This window comes from Furipterus horrens, unplaced genomic scaffold (genome assembly GCF_987537825.1).
Source record: "Furipterus horrens unplaced genomic scaffold, mFurHor1.1.pri manual_scaffold_15, whole genome shotgun sequence".
NCBI classification, from domain to species: domain Eukaryota; kingdom Metazoa; phylum Chordata; class Mammalia; order Chiroptera; family Furipteridae; genus Furipterus; species Furipterus horrens.
The window spans coordinates 8,909,181-8,930,899 of record NW_028327185.1 but is presented as its reverse complement, the minus strand read 5'-3'; the positions used below and the strand labels follow the sequence as shown (position 1 = coordinate 8,930,899).

The window sequence follows — 21,719 nt, the reverse complement described above, 5'->3', positions numbered from 1 at the left end:
CCCACTCTCGGGGGTGGTATGTGTCTGCAGGGCCCCTGGCTCCTGACCCCTTCTGGCGTTTTCTGCCTCTGCCTCACATTCTTGCTGGGCCAGGTGGGCTTCCTGCAGGGGCACCCCCAGTGCCTGGATTATGGGCCCCCGTTCCAGCCCCCGCTGCACCTCCAGTTCTGCTCTGACTACGGGTCCTTCGGCTGCTGTGACCAGCACAAGGACCACCATGTCGCTGCTAGGTATCGGGATGTCATGGGCCACTTGGGTCTCCAGGACCATGAGCCGTGTGGCCGTTACATCAAAGACCTCCTTTGCCAGGTAGGCCTGAGTGTGAAAACATTACCCGGAGGGAAGTGAGGGAGCCGGTTCAGAAAAGTGCCTTCCAGCCCAGCGGACCTGGGTCCTGGGTGGCTGGCTGGGGGCCTGGGAAGAGAGATCCTTGGGCACCCGGGCTTTTAGCAGCTCAGCTGCCAGCTCCTTCTGAGCTTGGGGCTCCGGACAGGCACACGGGGGCGAGGAAGTGCTGAGTTTGGTGTCCACGGGTCCCCCAAAGCTCTCCCTCAGGTCCTGCGGGCCCCGGTGCTTTCTCGGGCCGGAGAGAACGAGCCAGTGTCCTTGTTCATGGTGATGCTCTTGGAGCAGCTGTGGTCAGGGTCCCCCCCACAGTGCTCCAGGAGCGGGGCCCAGCGCCCACCGTGGTGATTATGGGGAGCACAGAGGAAGTGTGGCCTCTGCCAGTGTCCTGGGTGCCAGAGGTCCTGCTGTAATGACTGTGGCAGCAGGGGCTGGGGGCTCCCCCCCGGCATTCCAGAGCTGGGCGGGGAGACCTTCCAGCAGCTGAGTGCAGTGATTCAGAGGTTCTGCTTCGGTGGCCCCCCCAAAGCCGGAACCCACCTCCCTGGCAGGTATCCCTCACACCAGGCGCAGGCTGCATGCCCCGGCCTCGTGGGAAGAGGGGTTCAGGAGCACAGGGGACCGTCAGCATTGGAGAGCTGGTGAAAAGGTTGCCGTGGGGGAGGGGGTCCCAGTGCCAGGCTGGGGGTGAGACAAAGGGAATCCAGGCAGACCTGGGGCCGGAGACTTTCTGGGGCCTCCCTGGGATTACACGGCTCCCCCGCTGCCACGGTTCTGGAGTGCAGTGGCCACCCCAACAGTCTGCAGGGCACACAGCAGTCTGGCACTGATGCCTGCCACCTGGGTGGCGTGGCCTGCGGCTGTAGTGTCACCTTGGCACCGGCCCTGGGCTGTTTCCTGGAGAATTAACGCTGGTAGAACCGTTGGGGCAGAAGCTGGCTGGGCTCTAGGAACAAGACTGAGAATTCTCTTAGTAAAAATATCTCCCCCTCCATCTCTCCTCCCTGCCCCTCCCCGTTGGGTGCGATTTCAGAAAGCCAAATTCAGAGCTCTCCTGTTGTAGGGCTTTGAAGAATCAGAATAACGCACACGTGTTTGTTTATTTAAAAATTCCAAGGCGCTCCCTTTCTCTTCCCCCACGGAGGTGAGTGTGTTCTCAGCCATGACTGCAGGCCGCTATTGGGGCCCTCATCTTACTGATGCGGAATCAGGAGTTTTCAAGGACTTGTCCAAGGTCAGACAGTGTGGGGCCTGACTCCAGAGGCTCAGACTTCCAAGCCTGGCGCCCCTTTGACGGCACCATTCCAAAGGAGAGTCCCAACACCTCCTTGATGGTTTTCTGACCCTGGGCCCATGGAGCTTCCTCAGGACACAGCCTCCTGCTCCCAGCGCGGCTCCAGAGGAGAGAGCAGTGTCTGGTGCGCAGTGGAGACCCTGCCTGAGCCTTAGTTTTCTAAGAGAAATGACGGTGACTGAGCTAACGGAGTGGAAGTAACTGGGCGCCCCCTGAGATTCTACATGAGAGGTGGCGTGGTGGTTGCGTTTCCACAGCCTGCTCTGTTCACTTATATTTCACCCGTCTTTCTGTCTCCTTTCTCTTCCTCCTGCTCCCTAGGAATGCCCAAATATTTGATAAGAACCAAATATTTCTATTGGTTTTTAGAGAGAGAGGAAGAGAGAGAAACATTCATGTGAGAGAGGAACACCGATTGGGTGCCTTCCATATGTGCCCCTACCTGGGAGTATGTGCCTTGACCAGGAATCGAACCCACCAACCTCTTTGGTGTACAGGATGGCACTCCAACCGACTGAGCCACAGCAGCCAGGGCTGCTTTTGATTTTTCTTTAATTTTTTTAATTAATAGAGAAAGAGACATCAATATATTGTTCCACTATTGTATTCATTGGTTGATTCTTACATGTGTCCTGACCAGGGATCGAACCTGCAACCTTGGCTGATGAGGGTGATTCTCTAACCATCTGAGCTACCTGGCCAGGGCTCAGTTTGCTTCTTGTCAGCAGCTCTGACAAGGCCCCTAAACTCAGATGCTGTGAGTTGCTGGGCTCTTTCTTCCCCCTTCTCCCCGTAACCAAGCCCTGGCTCCGCAGTCTGCAACCAGGGTTGAAATACGAGAGAATGGGGAACTCAGATACATCTGAGAAATGGTGCTGGTGCCTTTGTGTAGTGGAGACAACAGACTGTCCTGTGCCGGCCGCTGGCTGGGAGAGATGGCAGTGATGGGGGTCCCGGGCCAGCAGATGCCGTGCTGCGCAGCAGCCCCAAACAATATCCTTGAGGCGGCCTTATCACCTTTCCTCTCTCAGTGGCCTCTGCCTTCTATTACTGTTGGAAGTTGGTTTCTACCCACAATATTCTATTTATTTCCTAAAAATTGCTGTGGTTTAGGGAGCTCTGAATAGCGGGCGATCCTTCGTTCAGGCAGGCAGTCTGTGCATGTTTGTGGGAAGAGGGGTCGTATGCCCCTAAAGCCACAATTAAATTCCTAGCTCCCAGGAACACGTAAATATTTTTAAGAAATAAGCGATGACATCTCTATAGATGCCTAATCTCTGGGAGCAATAGATAAATTGTGAGTTCATTTTGATCATTTTACTTTTAAATTTTTTTTTAAAATTATTATTTATTTGTTTGTTTATTTATTTTATTTTTAGAGAGGGGGGAAAGGAGAAAGAGAGGGAGAGAAACATCACTGTGTGGTTGCCTCTCACTCGCGCCCCCAACTGGGGACCTGACGTGCAACCTAGTCATGTGCCCTGACTGGGAATCGAACCGGAGACACTTGGCTCGCAGGCCGACACTCAATCCACTGAGCCACTGCAGCCAGGGCTCATTTTATTTTTAAATTATAAAATATTTCAAACATGTAGAAAAGCGAAGAAAGATAATTCATACTATGTATTCAATATTCAGATTTCACAAATGTGAAACTTTGGCCTTGTTGCTTCAGATTTGTATAGAGAAGTCAAGTCTTATAGACAGGGAAAGATGGAGAAATTTATGAAAAAGGGGAAGATGGAGAAATTTGGTAATGTCTCATTTAAAAAAATTCATCACAGTGAAACTCTGTGTCAAGATCTAAGTTAAAGTGTTAGAGCTGTGGGGTGACTATGAGAGGTTTGTCCTCCCTTTCCACCCCCCAGGACATTAACTGGATGGAGAATTTGGGTCCCAGAGAAGAGGTTTATCAGGAGTTGGTAATAGAAGCTCCAGAATGCTGATCCTTTCCTAGACCATTTTTCCTTCTGCTTGCCCCAAACTTGGGACCAGTCCAGGTCAGGTGGCTCAGTTGGTTGGAGCACTGTCCTGTACACCAAAAGGTTGAGGGTTCGATCTCTGGTCAGGGCACATGCCTATGTTGTGGGTTTGATCCCTAGTTGGGGCACCTACGGGAAGTAACTGATAGATGTTTCTCTCTCACATAGATGTTTCTCTCCCCTCTTCTCTCTCTCAAAGCCAACAGACATATCCTCAGGTGAGGATTCAGAAAAGAAAAAGATTAACAAAAGTAACAGGAAAAGCTGGGACCAGCCCAATCGTGGCCAGTCTGACGGTGGGAAATTGAGCTTTCCGTCTCTCCTAGGAGTGCTCGCCCTACGCAGCCCACCTCTATGATGCTGAGAACCCTCACACAGCCCTCCGGAACCTTCCTGGCCTCTGTGCTGACTACTGCTCTGCATTCCACTCCAGCTGCCACTCTGCCATCCCGCTGCTGACCGACGACCGTGGCCTCTGGGAGTCCCATGGGAAATACGGCGCCCGCTTCTGCCACCTCCTCAGCCTTCCTGACCAGGACTATTGCTTCCCTAATGTCTTGAGGAATGAGCATCTCAGTCGTAACCTGGGCGTGCCGGCCAAGGACCGCCAGGGCTGCCTGCGGCTCTGCCTGGCCGAGGTGGCCAACGGGCTGAGGAACCCCGTCTCCATGGTCCATGCTGGGGACGGCACCCATCGCTTCTTCGTGGCCGAGCAGGTGGGGGTGGTGTGGGTCTATCTGCCTGATGGGAGTCGCCTGGAACAGCCCTTTCTGGACTTCAAGAACAGCGTGTTGACCACACCGTGGATCGGGGATGAGAGAGGCTTCCTGGGGCTGGCTTTCCATCCCAAATTCCGCCGTAACCGCAAGTTCTATCTTTATTATTCGTGCCTGGGTGAGAAGAAGGTCGAAAAGATCCGGATTAGTCAGATGAAGGTTTCTCGGGCTGATCCCAACAAAGCTGACCCACAGTCAGAAAGGTGAGGCCTCGCTGAGAACATCCGTGTACTGCGCTCTTGGATAATGTCGTCAGTCCTCCGAGGTGATGTGGGGCAGTGTCCGGGTTTTAGAGTCACTAGCTTATTATGTCATTGTTGATTAATGAGGACAGCTCAGGTTGGACGCTAGGGTCAAGGGTCTTCATGGGGTATCACCGTCGCCTTACAGTTACCTAATTGGAGCCATGCCTGCTTGACTTTATAGTAGGGAAGCAGAGGCCAGCAGCCATAATGGTTTGAAGGGTAATTATAGATATCAATATACATATAAGAGCAGTCTCTGATTATGGCGTGGCCATTAGGGCGCAGGCCCTTCACCATGAATGTGGGAATTCTCGTCCTCACAGGAAGCTAGCTGTCAGTGCATAGATGGAGCACTCAGTTCTAACCGACTCCAAGCTCACGTCCTTTCCACTGCTCTGTTCTGCTTTCTTACTTTTTTTCTTCTTCCTGACTTGCCTTTCTTTCTCCAGAGGGACAGGTGGGGGGATCAAAAAGAACATGAAGAACTGATAGACTAACCCCCACGAGGTTGCTCCAAAGAACGGATCTGAGGGCCCTGGTAGAGCAGAGGGTAAGGCCCAGCCTCGGAAAAGGACGCCTGTTGTCCTGGCTGTGCCTACTTCTCATGAAGTCATGATGTAAAAGAAAAATGAGGCATGAAGGAGTCCACACTAGGATACAAGGGGCATCCCAATGCTTTCTGCTTTGTGATCCTTGGAAACTTTGAAGCAGGTCTCGGCTGGTTTGGAGCAGTCATTTCTGAGTATCTCAAGACAATACAGGTTGAGCTTATATGAAAACCTAATGCATGGTTTCTTTTCCCCTTCCAGAGTCCTCTTGGAGATCGAAGAACCAGCCTCAAATCATAATGGCGGGCAACTTCTTTTTGGTCTGGATGGCTATCTGTACATATTCACTGGGGACGGAGGACGAGCTGGGGATCCCTTTGGCAAATTTGGCAACGCTCAGAACAAGTAAGCTGGGTGGAGGCCAGGCCCCTGGGCCCTTATGGAGAGCCCCTGGGGCAAGGAGCCCCCAGAGGGTCGCACTCAGACCACTCACTGCCAGACGTAGTTCCTTCTGCTGAGACGGGTGGGAGGGACATACGTTTCTCATCCAGTGTGTTTTAGGCATAGAGTACTTTGGTAATTAATATTATGGATGTCATTGTAATTTTCAGAGCACTTTGTAGAGATGAAGTTATAATGTTTAATATATATTATCAAGACATGATGTGCACACCAAGATATGACCTGCCAGTTCATACTCAGCCCAACAATGTTATTGAACACTGAGTTACAGGCACTGTGCTAGGCCCGAGACTTCTGACAGGTCAGTTAATAAGAGCGGATGTATATTAGCTGCTTACTGTTTGTCAGGTAATGTTCTCAATCCCTCATGTTTATTCTAGAATGTAACTCTAACAAGGGCAAGCATTTTTATCTGTTTTAATTGATGTATCCCCAGGACTGAGAATGGTGCCTGGCACGAGGGAGTCACTTCATCAATAGTTAGGGAAAGACTAAATCCTTTGAAGTGTCGTTGTTATGACAGCCATTTACAGACTAGACAATAGAGGCACAGAAGAGTGAAGCCGTTGTCCAGAGTCACACAGCGAGTAAGCGGCAGAACCAGAATTCAGACTCAGACAATGAGGCTGTGCTAGCTGGACAAAGGTCACGTGACCCTTCTTCCCTTCACACCCAGCAAGCATGCTGTATCACGATAACTCACTTAACCCTTACATTACAACCACATTACAAAGCCGTGTTACAGAAGAGGAAACCGAGGCCCAGAGGCCACAGTTGTTGGCAGAGTCTCTGAAAGCCTCTGTTCATTCTGCTGACCATATTGCTAGATGAGGAAGAATTGAACCAGCTTCTTTTTAAAAGTTCACAGTATTAGACCAAATCTGAGAGGAACCATCTCATTGTAAAAATTAAAAAAATATTGGTTCAGGGTCATGGGGACCAGAACTACATCAGACTTTTGCCTAAGTGGTTCATTGAACCAAAAATCAGGAAGTCTTAATACCTTGTGTGTATGTGTGTGTGTGTGTGTGTGTGTGTATGTGTATACATATGATTATCATGTGTCCCCAAGTGATTCCTAACAGTTGCTAGGCATCAACCATTAGCTGGTCCTCATGGGCTATCTCCTATGGTCCTGTGCCATTTTATTTTATTCATTGTATTTTTATTTTTATTTTATTGCTTTATTTTATTTTATTTTTGAATATTTAACATGAGATCTACCTTTAAAAAATGTTAAGTATACAACACAGTATTATTAATGATAGGGACAATGTTGTACAGCAGACCTCCAGAACCTACTCCCTCATCCAGCACACAGATGGCCCGCAGGTACATGAGAAAATGCTCAACATCACTAACCCTCAGGACATGCAAATCCAAACCATACTGAGATATCACCTCGCACCTGTTAAGATGGCTGTTGTTTTTTTAAAAAAAAGACAAGTGTTGGCAAGATGTGGAGACATTGGAACCCTTGTGCACTGTTGGTGTGAATGCAAAATGGTGCAGCATCTATGGAAAACAGTCTCAAAATATTAAAAGTAGAACCAGCCTGTGATCCAGCAATTCCACTTCTGCGTGTTTACCCCGTGCCCGGTTTTCGGCCTCTGTTCTTGCAGAAGTTCCCTGCTGGGAAAAGTGTTGAGGATCGATGTGAATGGGGCCGGCTCAGATGCCAGAGGGTACCGGGTCCCCCCGGACAACCCGTTCGTCTCTGAGCTGGGGGCCCACCCTGCCATCTACGCCTATGGAATCCGAAACTCATGGCGCTGTGCCGTGGACCGAGGGGACCCGGTCACACGCCACGGCCGGGGCCGGATATTCTGCGGGGACGTGGGGCAGAACAGATTTGAAGAAGTCAACATCATTGTTAAAGGTGGCAACTATGGCTGGAGAGCAAAGGAAGGCTTTGAATGTTATGACAAGAAACTTTGTCGCAATGCCTCTTTGGGTAAGAGGTGCTCTGGATGGTTTCTGGAAGGCGGGGGACGTGGGGGGATAAAACCTGGGAGTGTCCTTCCTGCGGGTCCTTTCAGTGCTTTTGCTCATGGCCTTGGGGGTAGTGCTGCGTATGGTGGTCCTCCTGTCCCTGACACCAGAGTCACCTCGTTCACGTCTTGGGTGGACTCGGGGAGCGAGACTGACCCAGGACTCTGTATTTTTAATACGTTACCCACGTGACTTTTGGGCATACTATTTTGAGAGCCACTGGCAGAGAAGAATTGGTGGCTGGGTGTTGGGTGTTTTTATTTTCCAGTTGGGATAGCCCACTGAAATGGTATTGCTTATATAATCAATTAATAGTACAGTCCCTAAACATCAGTGATCGAAGTGTCCTTTAGGGGTATGTGCTTTGTCACCACGGCTTAGTCTCTTTGGTCCTGTATGTTACAAAGCGTCCTTACAATATCTTCCAAATCCTGAAGCCTGGATATCTGCCGTGTCAACCTAGGGGAAAAACTCAGGTGTGTGTCTTCCAGGTCCCTGCCTCCCACGTGGGGGAGTTTTTGGCTTCCTCTGTGGCTACAGAGGCTAGTCAAATGGGAAGCTCCTAAATGCCATGGCTTGTCTGTTGAGCCAAATAAATGTGACTCTCTTAGTTGCCTGTCCTACTGAAGATCAAGGATAAATGTTCTCCACTCACTCAGGCAACTCCATTAGAAAGCCCTCTTCTTCCTCGGAGCACCCGGTTTGGAGCTACGACACTCACCCCCTTTTCCTTGTTCCGGGACAGATGACATTCTGCCAATCTATGCTTATGACCATGAACTGGGGAAGTCAGTCACTGGAGGGAATGTCTACCGTGGGTGTGAGTCTCCAAATCTCAATGGCCTCTACATCTTTGGGGACTTCATGAGTGGGTAAGGAAGGATTGCTGTCCCCTCTCTCTGTTTTATCTTAACATTTTTATGAACAAGTACGCTGGACGGAGGCTGGACTTTCACCTCTGTCTTTTCAGCTCAAGGAGCCTGCTAGGCTCTACCCATGTTTTCCCTTCCCAGATGGAAGCTCCTCCAAGGCCCGAGCTGGGGCAACTGTAGGGCTCACTTTGTCTATCTCCTGCCTCGTAGGGAGCACAGTCCTTCGCTGCTCCCCAGTGTCCTGTAAACCATTGTCATTCTATTTGTCTAGGTTTTTGTCCATTTGAGGTGGGAGGGTAAATCTGGTTCCTTTACCCAGCCTAGCTAGACAGGATGTTAACATTTTCATGCTGCAGTTCTCAGTTACAGAGATGGGGTAGAGTCATTAATTGTTCAGGTCCTTCACCCCGTTAGATCTTTGGGATTTAATTGTCCTTTCGGTTTTTTACCGTAACCCTTACCTCCCACTTCACCCCCATACATGTCACTTGGTTAATATGCAGTGATTTGTAATTGAAGCATATGCATTGGAGTCACCTGGGGTTGGGCATCTGTTTTGATACAACTTTTAGGTGACACCTGGTTTACCCAATTCCTTTCCCTTTTTTTCTAAAAACCTACCTTTATTTCAGATAGATGATGAGGTATATAAAGCATCTACCTTTATTAGGTAGACATAATAAAATTAATAATAATAATAATAATAATAATAACAATAGCTATTGGTTTTTGAGCCTTTACTAAATGCCAGGCACTTTGGTGACATATTTATGTATATAATTTAACCTTCCCAGCTCCCGCCTATGGTAAATTCTATTTCCGTACCCCATTTTACAGATGAGAAAACTAAGACTTAAATATATTTGAGAAACTAGCTAAAAATCACACAACTGATAAAAATTAAGTTAGCCTTTTGTAGGGGTGCAGTGTTCACAGGGCGCCAAACTCCTTCACATAGAAAATGAACTTCCCCATCCAGGGCAGGTGGGTGATGGAAGTATCTGTCAAGCAGCTTTTGGGTCCTTGGGAGAGGCAGTTATTGGGAGACCCAGACTTAGCACTTAAGGATGCTCTGATTCTAGGAGGGAGAATATCCCCTACAGGGTGGAAATATGGATCCCTAAAATATAAGGTTTTATTTTTCATCTAGTCGACTTATGGCTTTGCAGGAAGATAGAAAAACCAAGAAATGGGAGAAACAGGACATTTGTCTGGGTCACCCTGAGTCCTGTGCTTTTCCAGGACTGATCAGCACCTATAGCAAGTTCATCATCTCCTTTGCCGAAGATGAAGCAGGTAACAGATGTGCAGGGTCCCCTTACTTCTGCTTCCTGGGACTTAGACAATCACAGGCGCTGTGAACTGAACAGTTAATCAATTATTATTACAGTACTACTATTATTGTTATTTAAATATTTTATGTATTTATTTTTAGAGAGGGGGAGGGATGGAGAAAGAGAAGGAGAGAAACATTGATTGGCTGCCTCTCGTATGTGCACCAATTGGGGACTGAACCTGTAACCCATGCATGTGCCCTGACCAGGAATCGAACTGGCGGCCCTTCGCTTTGTGGAATGATGTCCAACCGACTGAGACACACCAGTCAGGGCACTATTTTGTTATTTAAAGAGCAGTGACCACTTCTCCTAGTGTCACTATCTTCTGGTCACCTTTTATAATATACGAGAGACTATTCTATGCCTTTTACATCTTTTATCTAATTTAGTAATCACACACCCCAATGTCATTATTCTGCTCCCTTCACCAATGAGGAAACATGGGCTATCCCGACCTGCCCCTTCCTGGCTGAGCGCATGCCAGCCAAGTCAAGGTCTTCACTACGGTCTTCCGCTTCTGGGACTATGAAGGAGTTGCATGGGGCCCCTCCTCCCTGATGTTATTCTGATCTGCTATGATAATACCATGGACAAGGCCAATAAGGGGGCAGACCGAATGGACAGGGAGTGTTTGTCCCGCCAGTGTTGCCAGGAGAGAGCTCCCCCGATGACCAGCCCCTGGCTGGGCCAGGCTCCTTCCTGACCCTGCATGAATTCGTAAGGTACCTGCTGAGAGTGAGCGAGGGACAGTCCCTTTCCTGAGAGACCAGAGGTAGCGGGCTACTCACCGGACAGATTAGGCATATGTTAAAGGCATCAGCAAAGCAGGGCATGTGTGCATATATATGAGAGACAGACTCCTTTCTAATACATTTCCCCACATTTTGTAACCAGAAAGGGGTTTTGTAATTTTCAGCTTTACAGAAATTACATTTTTTTAAATCCTTGAAGATATGTTTTATTGGTTTTAGAGAGAGAGGAAGGGAGAAAGAGAGAAAGAGAGAGAAAGCGAGAGAGAGAGAGAGAGAGAGAGAGAGAGAGAGAGAGAGAGAGAGAGAAAAACATCGATCAGCTGACTCTTGTATGCGCCCCAACAGGGTCAAGGCTACAACCTAGGGATGTGCCCTGACCCGGGAATCCAGCCCGTGACCTTTGGTGCATGGGGATGACGCTCCAACCAACCAAGCCACTGGGCCTGGGCCATAAATTACGTTCTGAACAACATCATTTTATTTGGCACTGGATCTAGCCATGCTTAGAGGCAAGGAAGCGGCTAAAATGACCCCTAGTGGGCCTTCCGGACCTGGGGTTCTCTGTACCTGAAGACCGAGCTGGTAAAGGAAGAAGCCTGCTTGGTTCCATGAACGTCAGCAGGACCAGACCTTTGCTAGACCACCCTCTGAGCTAGTTTTTGGGGGCTGTCAGTCGGGAGACCGGGTTCCCTCCCCGGGCCTCACGACAACCCAGCTCCACAAGACACCCTGAGGATTCTCTGTACCTCCAGCTCTGTGTCGGCCCAGCTTTGTGTCCCGTGTCCTCTGACTGCCAGTCCTCTTTTCTCAGGGGAGCTGTACTTCCTGGCCACCTCCTATCCAAGTGCCTACGCACCCCACGGATCCATTTACAAATTTGTTGACCCATCAAGGTGAGATTTGGTCTCATTTTCTTCTCGGGTGCATTTCTAGCAAGTCCCTGTCTTTGTGGCAGGTCATTAAAAGAGTCCTCGTTCCCCAGGAATGACCAGAAATTACCAAGGAAGCAAATCCACTTTTTAGATAAAAAGCAGTTTGGTCAAGCAAAGTAGAACGGTGGCTCTCTGGGAATTATAAACCTTTTGGGCCATGGTCTCTTTGCGGTTGGAAATGAGGAGTTTGAGTCTTGCCAGGACGGCTAGTCTAGGCCTGTGGCTCCCATTTTGTTTTTGTTGTTTAAATATGGTTCTGGAAACTTCTGTCTGGGATCATCTGACAGTGGGTGTTCACCTCTGGCCACCTGAGCACGTACTGCGGCCCCGGTTCCCAAGATCTTCGGCAAATATCTCAGACTGCCAGGTTTCTCAGGGTGTGTCCCCGGCCCTTGCTGGAGTCCAGTGGCAGTACTGACCTACTTGCTGTTCCTCCTGCTGCTTTGCCCGCCGCTGTCAGAGGCTCACGAGGCCCCAACGGGCACTCGGTAGCCCCACAATGCAGCTTCCCGAGCCTGGCAGGCTGCTGAGCGCGTTGTCTGTACCTGCTGTGTGCTCATCCTGAGCGCTCTGCGCAGGCGCTGCATCTGTCCTGGGGTTCTTGCCCAAAGCAAGGAATTCTCCCCACTGACCAGCTTGAGAAAGACCCAGAGAGAAGAGCTTCCCCTGAGGCTCACATTACCCATATCCGGGGTGGTGTTCAGAAGACATTTGGCAAATAGGTCCAGCTGCCGGTCAGGGCTCAGGAGCCAGGACGAAGTCATATCTCATCTCCGCGTGGCGACAGGGGTCTCAGTTGTGCAGTTGTCAGGAGCTCCTGGAAGAGCTCAGTCCCCGAGGCTGTGCCTGGTGCCACCCTGGCAGCAGGGTTGCCGGGGGGAACTGGGTGCTGGGCGCTCTGCACAACTGACCTGCTCCGCGCATACTTCCCGCGCTCAGGGGACAGGGCAAACCAGGGTCTATGAAGCACTTCCCATGGCTGATCGTGTCCGGTGGAGAGGCCTGCTCTTTGTAGTAGTGGGATTTTGTGTGTGGGTGAGTCCCATTTTCTTTGCTTTGTTGGTTTTCTGATACGGCTGGGGGAGAATTCAGCCCCCCTGGATCACAAGAGCAGCTGCGCTGAGAAGTCGGTCATCGAGTGGCTGTCCCACACCGGACTCGTTCACCTTCCTTCCCAGGCTGACATTGACTGAGGGGCTACCGTGTGCCAGGCACTCATGTAACGCAGACGCAACCCCGGGGAGGCGGGCTGACACCCTTGATCTACGGATAAGGCCACGGGGCCCAGCTAATGAGCGGGGGCCGCGGATAGGCGCTCCGTTTTCTTTGTGGGTTAACGCCATTTCTGCCCCATCCGTTCATGTTGGTGATAATTACATTGAATTGTACAGACTTTGAAAGAGCTTCTGTAGCAGTGGCTGCAAACCCTGCTTCTGCGTGCTTACTCAGGCTGACTCTGCACCGAATACATCCGTCCCCGCGCTCTGAGGGCCGACGATTAATTTATGTGTAATGTTCCCTCCCTTCCATCTTTTCCTCCTGCTCTCGCTTCGGGATCATAGAGCCTGGAGCCTGAGTTTGAATCTTGGCTTTGCCACCAACTACCTGTGCGACCTTGCGTCTGTTTCTTACTCTTTGTGTACCTCAGTTTCCGCTCTGCACAACAGGATAATAATAGCACTTCTCTTAGAGGGTTATGGTGAGGATTCAGTGAGTTATATTTCTAAAGCAGAGAACAGTGCCTCAGCGCGATATGTGTTCATCACATAAACACAATTACTTCCTTTATTCACCTGGGGCGGAGGTGATAGCAGCAAGACAGAGGTTCGGGAGGCAGAGAAGGCGGCAGCGGGACCTGGCCGGCAGTTCCATCCCTGCTCGGGGGAGCAGGAGTGTCCAGGGTCTCTTTTTATTTCAGAGGACGCAGCCAGGGGACAGCAGTTTAAGAATGAGTATACTAGAGGGCAGAGAGGCTGGCATTAATTAATGGACTGTGCCACCACTTACTTAAGGGATTTTATACATCATCATCATCATCACCATCTGCAGAGCACGTATGCACTTGGCACTGTTCCAAGTATTTAAAAAAAATCTTACTTAAAAAAGTTGAAAAGTGATTTATTAATCACTCATGGTGTGCCAAGTACATACACAGTTCTCATTTAATCCTCAATCTCCTCCTGCAAGGACAGGCACTATTACTTTTCCTATTTTATCGATGTGGAAATAACCCTCTCACGACACGGGTGTCCCCAGGCCTTCAGTGTCCCTGGGACGCCCACGTCCTTTCCTCTGTCCATCTGGGCTCCTTGCCCATTCCCGACTACATCTTACCCCATCCCCATAAAAAAGGGAGAGCTGAACCCAGTTCTTGCAAATGTATGCTTTCTGGTGACCTTGATTTTCTAGTCCCATCTTCAGAATCTTGTGTGCTCACTTCTTCTATCTGTTTTTAGGCGAGCACCCCCAGGCAAGTGCAGATACAAGCCAGTGCCGCTGAAAACCAAGAGTAAGCGGATCCAGTTCAGGCCACTCGCCAGTGAGTCCGTCCTTGTCTTTGACTCGGACCCAGAAACAGACACGGTGCCCTCTGCAGACACGCCAGTCCTGCTGGGTGGGAGGCCTTAACTTTCTCACCTATGGCTTGTCCTGTGGTGGAGGGTTGTAACTTATGGCTCAGTCTGTGCATCTCTGCATCCCAGAGAGAGTGGGGTCACCACCTGCTTATATGCCCTGTTGTCTGTCATTCATTCATTCATTAAATCATTCAATCACTCATGCATTCATTCATTCAATCACTCATGCATTCATTCATTCATCTGGATTCCTTCATTTAGTCTATCTGTGGCAGGCACTGTGCTAATCCCTGGGGATTAGCCGTGAACCTGACCTGGAGGAGTTCAGAGTCAAATGGAAGGGGAGCAGGTAGTGCAGGCAAACAAACAGATGCAGCACCGAGGGCCCTAGGGGAGGACTGCTTCCTTGGATGAGGGTGGGCAGTCAGGTAGAGGAAGGCCACTATCTTTAAGGGGACGAGCTATTCCAGAGCTATGTGCTGTAGGAGTGACCCTCTTAAAGAAGTGATATATTTAGATCAAGGCCAGTTAAGGGACTTAAAAAATGTAAATTTCCAAAGGACTTATATTAAGGAGGCCTCACATAGTCATGGGTCTCCTGGGTGGTGCTTTTCTTAGAACTACTTTTCCAGGACATGGATTTCTCACTAAATAAATGCTTGTTTCCCAGAGACAGTCCTGGACTTGCTAAAGGAGCAATCAGAGAAAGCTCCTAGAAAATTATCCAATGTGACTTCAGCTTTCCGTCCAGACCCGGCGTCCTCTCAGAAAGGGTCCTCTAAGAAGCTGGCTTCTCCCACAAGAAGCAGGAAGCCGTTTCGAGGCCCTGGGGCAGAGAAGGGAGCCTGAGTGTGGCCCCCGGGCCCCCAGGGCAAGAGGAGGAAGGGCCAGAGACCCCGCAGTGGCCGGGTGAGCCAGTCTTCATGGTGGGGGCGAGCTGGAAGGGGCCATCCTTGGCCTTCAAGGGGAGGACCCCCTCACCACACTGAACCTGCTGCTGCTGCTGCTGAACTGGGGCCTTAAGGAGCAGGTGGGGATGTGGTTGGGGTGGGGGGAATGGCCAAGAGAACTTGGCTTCGGGCTTGTGTGATTCTCTTTCCAAGGGAATCTTGCTACTGGAACAATGCTCCTTGTCTTCTTCTGGGGAGGTGGGGGGGAGGAGGGGACCAAACCCCAGGTTGCCAGTGCACTTAGGTCATGGGCACGGGTCTGTAAACCTGCTCAGATGTGGTACTGCACGCCTCTATTTACTTTTGTAAATGCCTGCGACCTAAGGTATTGTAATAAACCAGCACTTGCTTAAATGGCTGCATGTCTCTTGATCTCCCGAGTCTTTGGCATTAGCCCAAGAACCATATTTCACTCTCACGTCACATCCCAGGTCTAAGAGGAGGCCTGTGGTGACAGGTTTCCAAGGAAAGCCCCTCTAAAAAGGTCATCTGTTTTGCAGTCCAGAGTAAGTAGCCTTGATATGAAGACATTCAAGGGTCTGCAATGACTTGTAAAAAGAGAGCCTGTGTTGGTGAAGTGCTGACCCTTATGGGATAGTCAGGGGTATTTTTCTTGCCTCAGTGGGGCCTATTTCCTCAAGGCCCTGGAAATACTTAATGGTCACAGCAGATGTTCTGACCCCAGACAGGCAAAATAACCGGCAAAATATGTGTGTTTTTCCAGAGCTAAACTCTTGCAAGCCATGCTATAAAGTCTTACAATGGCATCGCTCAATTTAAGAGATATTCTCATTCTCTTGCTCTTTGTGGAGTTTAAAATTATGTTGGGGAGATATTTAATTTTATTTCAACTAATGCCATGTTTACCGATTGCCAGGCACAGTACTGGCTCTGGGAGCCCGAGGTGCCTCTGCCTACCACAGTTTACCTGGTTAAAAATGAACTAGAGCCCTGGCTGCTGTGGCTCTGGACTGAGCACTGGCCTGCAAATTGAAAGGTCACTGGTTCGATTACCAGTTGGAACACATGCCTGGGTTGTGGGCCAGGTCTTCTGTTGGGGGTGTGTGAGAGGCAACCACATATTGATGTTTCTCTCCCTCTTTCTCCCTTGCTTCCCCTCTCTCTCTTAAAAAAAAAAAAAAAAGAAAAAAAGAAAGAAAAAAAGAAAAAAGATGAACTAGAACTCAAGGTCACAAGGCTGGGAATCCCTAACCCTGCACCACCCAACAGAAATATGAGTGCTGCAACTGGGAGCTACGTATGTAATTAAAAAATTTTCGTAGCCACATTTAAGAAATAGGTAAAATTAATGTAATTATGTTTATTTAACCTACTGTATCTACAATATTAACATTTCAACATATAACCAATTTGAAAATTACTAACAGGATAGTTTACCTTTTGTTTTTTTCCCCTGAACTAAGTTTCCTGCGTATTTCACTCTTTCTGCACACCGCAGTCTGGGCCGGCCACATCTCAGGCGCTCCTGGCCGCCTGTGGCCGGTAGCTACTCTACAGACAGTCCTCAGTCCAGCTCCAGCCCCGAGATGTGGGGAAGGGACCGTGGGCGGGGCACAGTCATGCATTCAGCAAACGCTCTCATGACTCTGCAGTCACGCGCATTCTGGAATTCGGGGGAAAAAACCACAGCAACGGAGACATGACAATGGCTGCAAACATTGGCTCTCCAAGGAAACTGGGCTCTTGTTTCTCGGAGTGTCGTCCCCTCCCTCTGGAAGGGGGCAGGGCCTGGGATCCAGGCTGGGCTCCGAGGCCGGGGAGTGCCACGTGGCAGCCGCAGCGCGTGCTTTCTTCCGGGCCACGCAGGCCACGCTCTGGGTGCGGGCTGGCGTGGGCACGCTCACGCGCCGCCTGCGAGAAGCGCGAGGGGAGGCGGTGCCAGAGCGCCCCCCGCCGGCCGCGCGGCCGAACTGCAGGCGCAGCGTCCCCTCCGCGGGCCGGGCAGCGCTGGCTTTCGGGGGAGCGACTCCCTTTCACTTTCCGTCGCTCAGGGAGCCTCCCCCTTCCATTTCCAGGGCTTGGTCCCCGCAGGGGCCGGCAGCGCCAGGGGCGCTGAGGATGCCTTTTCTTTTCTTTTTTTCGCTGCTCTTTGTTGCGGTCCAGTATTTTCTCCTCCGGGTCACACCTAAAGCACAGCAAGGATGCCCATCATTTGCATTTCAGGAAGCGTAACTTTTAATCTCGCTGGGTAACGTTTTCTGAGATGACTTTTCCATTTTGGAGTCGCTCTTCCGTATTTACGCCGGATGAGTTAAAAAAACAAAAGAACCACCAGGAGGCCCCAGCGAGGATCGAACTCGCGACCCCTGGTTTACAAGACCAGTGCTCTAACCACTGAGCTATGGAGCCCATTTGTCACCTTGACTACTGTAATTCAAGGACATTGGGAACAACCTTGCTTTAGCTGGCGGGCTGTGGGAGTAACTGACTGACCTTAGGTATCCCATATGAATAGTGATTCTTATAAAGACGATGAAATGCCGGAGAAAAATGCCTGTAACATAAGCAGAAAAAAACCAAATCTCAAAATCTTAAGGTTAGGATCACAAAACACTGACTCACACCTACAGAAGTTATGCCTGTAGACAAAGGCTGGACGGGAAAAAGCAAAAATAAAATGTGCTACCTTTATGTCTTAGAAGAGCCTCCAATCTGTTGTTCCTATGACAACTTGTATCAACTTTGGTACTTATAGGGCAGTTGCGGGGGTGTCTTTGGTTCTCACGAGTTACTGGTTATGGATGAGTTAATTCAGCAGACACTTATGGAAAGTAAAGCTCTTTTAAAAAATGATCAGGATCATGAAGCAATGTACGCTTCGTTCCCTTTTGCTTAATGAACTATTTACCAGAAGAATGAGGTTATGGCCACGCCATGATCCATTAGTACAGGAAGCAAGCATGAAGATCGTGTGTTCCCAGTGAACACCAGGCCTCTCTGCTTTACCTCCTTCAAGTGTCTGCTCACATTCACCTCCTCAAGGAAGGCTTTCTGGACGCCTTATTTAAAGCTGCACCTCCCTCCTTATCTTCTCCCTTCTACCCCATTCTCCTTAACGTTCTTTTCTATTAGATAATGTGCTTATTATGTTTATTATTCTTTTCTGTCTCTACCTGTTAGAACGTCAGCTCTTTGTGGCCAGGGGCGTTTGATTTCTATTCAGCACCTAGAATAGTGTGTAGCACATAGTAGGTGCTCAATAGAGGCTGAACGAATGACATTGATGATGTCATCCTGTTGCTTTATAAACCCAAACGCAAACTCACATGTGGAAGTGGCAGCCATTGGAGGCTGCAGGAAACATAGAGTATGTGTTTGTTCGGGTACAGGAGAGTCCCAGTGAACAAGATGTGGGTAATCCCTGCCCTCCAGGTTCCATTTAGTGTTGAGAGGAGGGAGAGGAACCCAGCGCTATGTTCTTGGTGTCCAGGGAAGCTGGCCACCTGGTGCAGGAATTTGAACTCATCCCATTGCCTGTGGGGGGTGGGGCAGGAGGCCAGAAGGAACCCAGGACACGGGAGGGGCTGAGAACCCGGGATGCCGGGGTCAGGGGCTCTGGCCCCAGCTGACCCTCTCCTCCCATTTGCCTGATCTTTGGTGGCAGGGACTGTAGCATCCTCCAGCATGACTCAGGGCACACAGCCCTTCTCATCACCCCAGATGGGCAAAGGTGTCCCTCTGGGAGTGGGTGGTGACTGTCAGGGCTCCCTGGGGGGCAGCTCAATAGTGAGTGACTCCCCACTTTATGTGGGCCCGATGGAATACACCCACTTATTGAAACAGTAGTAAAACTCACCTCCTGGGTTTTGGTTCTGTCTCACACCAAATAGCCCTTCCATGGATATCTTTTTTAACATTTGTTTTTTCACATTCCCATTTCTTCATCTGCTCCCCTTTGGCAACCATCAGCTTGTTCTCTATATTTCTGAGTCTGTTCCTGTTTTGCTGTGTTTACCATATGTAAATGGGATTGCTTTTTAAATTATTTTTGACCATTGATTATTGGTGTATAGAAACACAACAGATTTCTGTATATTGATCTATATCATGCAAATTTACCAAAGTCACTTATTATATCTAATAAATTTTTTTGTGGAGTCTTTATGTCATTGAAAATAATGAGAATTTTAATTCTTCCTGTCTGATTTGGATGTTTTTTAATTCTTTGTCTTGCTCTGATTGCTTGGCTAGGACTTCCAATACTACATTGAATAGAAGTGGTGACAGTGGCATCCTGTCTCTTCCTGATCTTAGAGACAAGACTTCCAGCTTTCCACCACTGAGCACGATATTAACTGGGTTTGTCATATATGGCCTTTATTATTAGTGATGTACCATCCTTGCATTCCTGGGATGAATTCCACTTAGTTATGGTGTATAATATAATCCTTTTAACGTTTTGTGGAATCTGGTTTGTGAATATTTTGTTGAGAATTTTTGCATCTATGTTCATCAAGGATATTGGTCTGTAATTCCTTCCTTCCTTCCTTCCTTCCTTCCTTCCTTCCTTCCTTCCTCTTTCTTTCTTTCTTTCTTTCTTTCTTTCCTTTTCTTTTCTTTTCTTTCATAATGTTTTTTATCTGACTTTGGTACCAGGCTAATGCTGGCTTCATAAAATGAGTTGGGAAGAGTTCTTTCCTCTTCAATTTTTTTGAAATACTTTAAGAAGGATAGGTATAAATTCTTATTGAATGTTTGACAGAATTCACCTGTAAAGCCATCTGGTCCTGAACTTTTATTTCTTAGGAATTTTTTGATTACTGCTTAAATTTCATTGCTAGTAATTGGCCTGTTTAGATTTTGTATTTCTTCTGGTTCAGTCTCAGAAGGTTCTTTCTCAACATTTATCCATTTCTTTTAGAGTGTCAAATTTGATGGCATATAGTTGTTCATCATATTCTGTTATGATTCTCTGTATTTCTGTGGTGTTGGTTGTAACTTCTCTTCATTTATGATTTTATTTGGGCTCTCTTCTTTTTTCTCAACGACTTTGGCTAAAGGTTTGTCTATTCTATTTATCTTTTCCAAGAACCAACTCTTAGTCTTGTCAATCTTTTCTGTTGTTTTAATTTCTATTTTGTGTATTTCTGCTTTGATTTTAACTATTTCCTTTGTTCTGTTTACTTTGAGTTTTGCTTTTTCTTCTTTTTCTTGTTCCTTTGGGTGTAGAGTTAGATTGTTAAGTTGGTATTTGTTTGTTTGTTTGTTTCTTGAGGTAGGCCTGTGTAGCTATAAACTTCCTTATTAGAACTGCTGTTGCTTCATCTTGTAAGTTTTGAAAAGTTGTGTTTTTATTTTCATTTGTTTCAAAATAGCTTTTGGCTTCCCCTTTGTTCCATTAGTTGATTAGTAACATGTTCTTTAGTTTCACTTACTTGTGTGTGTTTTTTTTCCCACTTTTCTTCCCATAGTTGATTTCTAGTTTCATTGCATTATGGTTGGCAAAGATGCCTGATATGATTTCAGCCTTCTTGGGCTAATTGAAGCTTGTTTTGTGTGACCTAATATGTGATCTATCCTGGAAAATGTTTCATGCACACTTGGAAAAAAATGTGTATTTTCAGTTTTGGATTAAATTTTTATTAAGTTGAGCTTGCCTCATGTGGAATCCTGGTTTTCAAGGCCAGGGAACAGGACTCGTGAGTGTAGACATGTGTTTCCTCATTCGTAAAATGCAAATGATGATGATGATGATGATGATAACAAAAATAGCATTATTGCCTGTGGGTACCTGGGAGGAATAAATGAAATGATGCTGTAAATATTCACACAGGGCCTGACATCTGGGAGTACTTGATGTGAATTACTTTTATTACTGGTTGTACCTAAAAGTATTGTGTGAAGCACCCCTAGTCTAGGAGGGTGGCTCCCAGAGATGGGGATGGCAGGGCTTCAGGATGGGGGATGAAGAACATGGCCTCCAAGTGCCCCAAGCCCCTTTTCTGTAGCCAGGGCTCCTCTTAGGTGCTGGCTGAGTGAGATGTTATCACTCTGCTTTGGGAGCACTGAGTCATATTCAGAAAGCAGAGATTTTCTCACCTTCTGCAAGACCGTGGATTAGAACTAACCTTATTAAAGTTAGACAGGGCACACTCTCAACGAGGCCAGGAAGAGATAGTCTTTCAGTGGCTGCAGCTGTCCTCTGTCATTTCCCCTGCTCCTTGCAGCCGGGCATAGGAGGAGGGTCCAGCCCCCAACTACCATGGGACAGTGGGTGGGGTGTCTATGCTTGGTGGGTGGAATGAGATGCTAGGAATGATTAGTTCAGGGACTGAAGGGCAGTGGAGACACTAAGGGAGTCCCAGGACTTGTTCAAGACTTCTGGGACAGTCTTAGGTGACAGAGAAACTAGCCACCCCACAGAAGAGCTGCTTTGTGTCGTTTAATCCTCGCGGACCACGTAAGGGAGACAAGGCTCCAGTCCAAGTGGGGTGGAAACAGAGCTGGAGGGTCTTACAGTTCATCTGGTTGCAGGGGTCTCAATTCTGGCTGCACGTTAGTTATCTGGGGGCTTTAGAAACATGCCATTGCCCAGGCCCCTGAAATTCTGCTTTGGGGTGAGGTCTAGGCATTCTTTTAAAAAATACTCTCCAAGTTATGATAATGTGCAGCTGAGGTTGGGAACCAATCTCACA

At 48.4% G+C, this 21,719-nt stretch overlaps 1 protein-coding gene and 1 non-coding gene across 2 annotated transcripts; one reads left to right on the top strand and one right to left on the bottom strand.

Annotated features, from left to right (window-relative positions):
* The first annotated feature begins 228 nt into the window (after positions 1 to 228).
* HHIPL2 (HHIP like 2) lies at positions 229 to 15,143 on the top strand. Its single transcript, XM_090263360.1, has 9 exons — positions 229 to 309; positions 3,948 to 4,600; positions 5,452 to 5,595; positions 7,275 to 7,606; positions 8,390 to 8,516; positions 9,667 to 9,812; positions 11,417 to 11,498; positions 13,994 to 14,076; positions 14,784 to 15,143. The coding sequence occupies exons 1-9, from the start codon at positions 244 to 246 to the stop codon at positions 14,960 to 14,962; spliced, it is 1,812 nt and encodes a 603-aa protein (XP_090119486.1). The 5' UTR covers positions 229 to 243; the 3' UTR covers positions 14,963 to 15,143.
* Positions 15,144 to 17,360: 2,217 nt separating this feature from the next.
* Positions 17,361 to 17,433, bottom strand: TRNAT-UGU (transfer RNA threonine (anticodon UGU)). Its single transcript has one exon. It is a non-coding gene; the product is annotated as a tRNA-Thr (tRNA).
* Between the last annotated feature and the right edge of the window lie 4,286 nt (positions 17,434 to 21,719).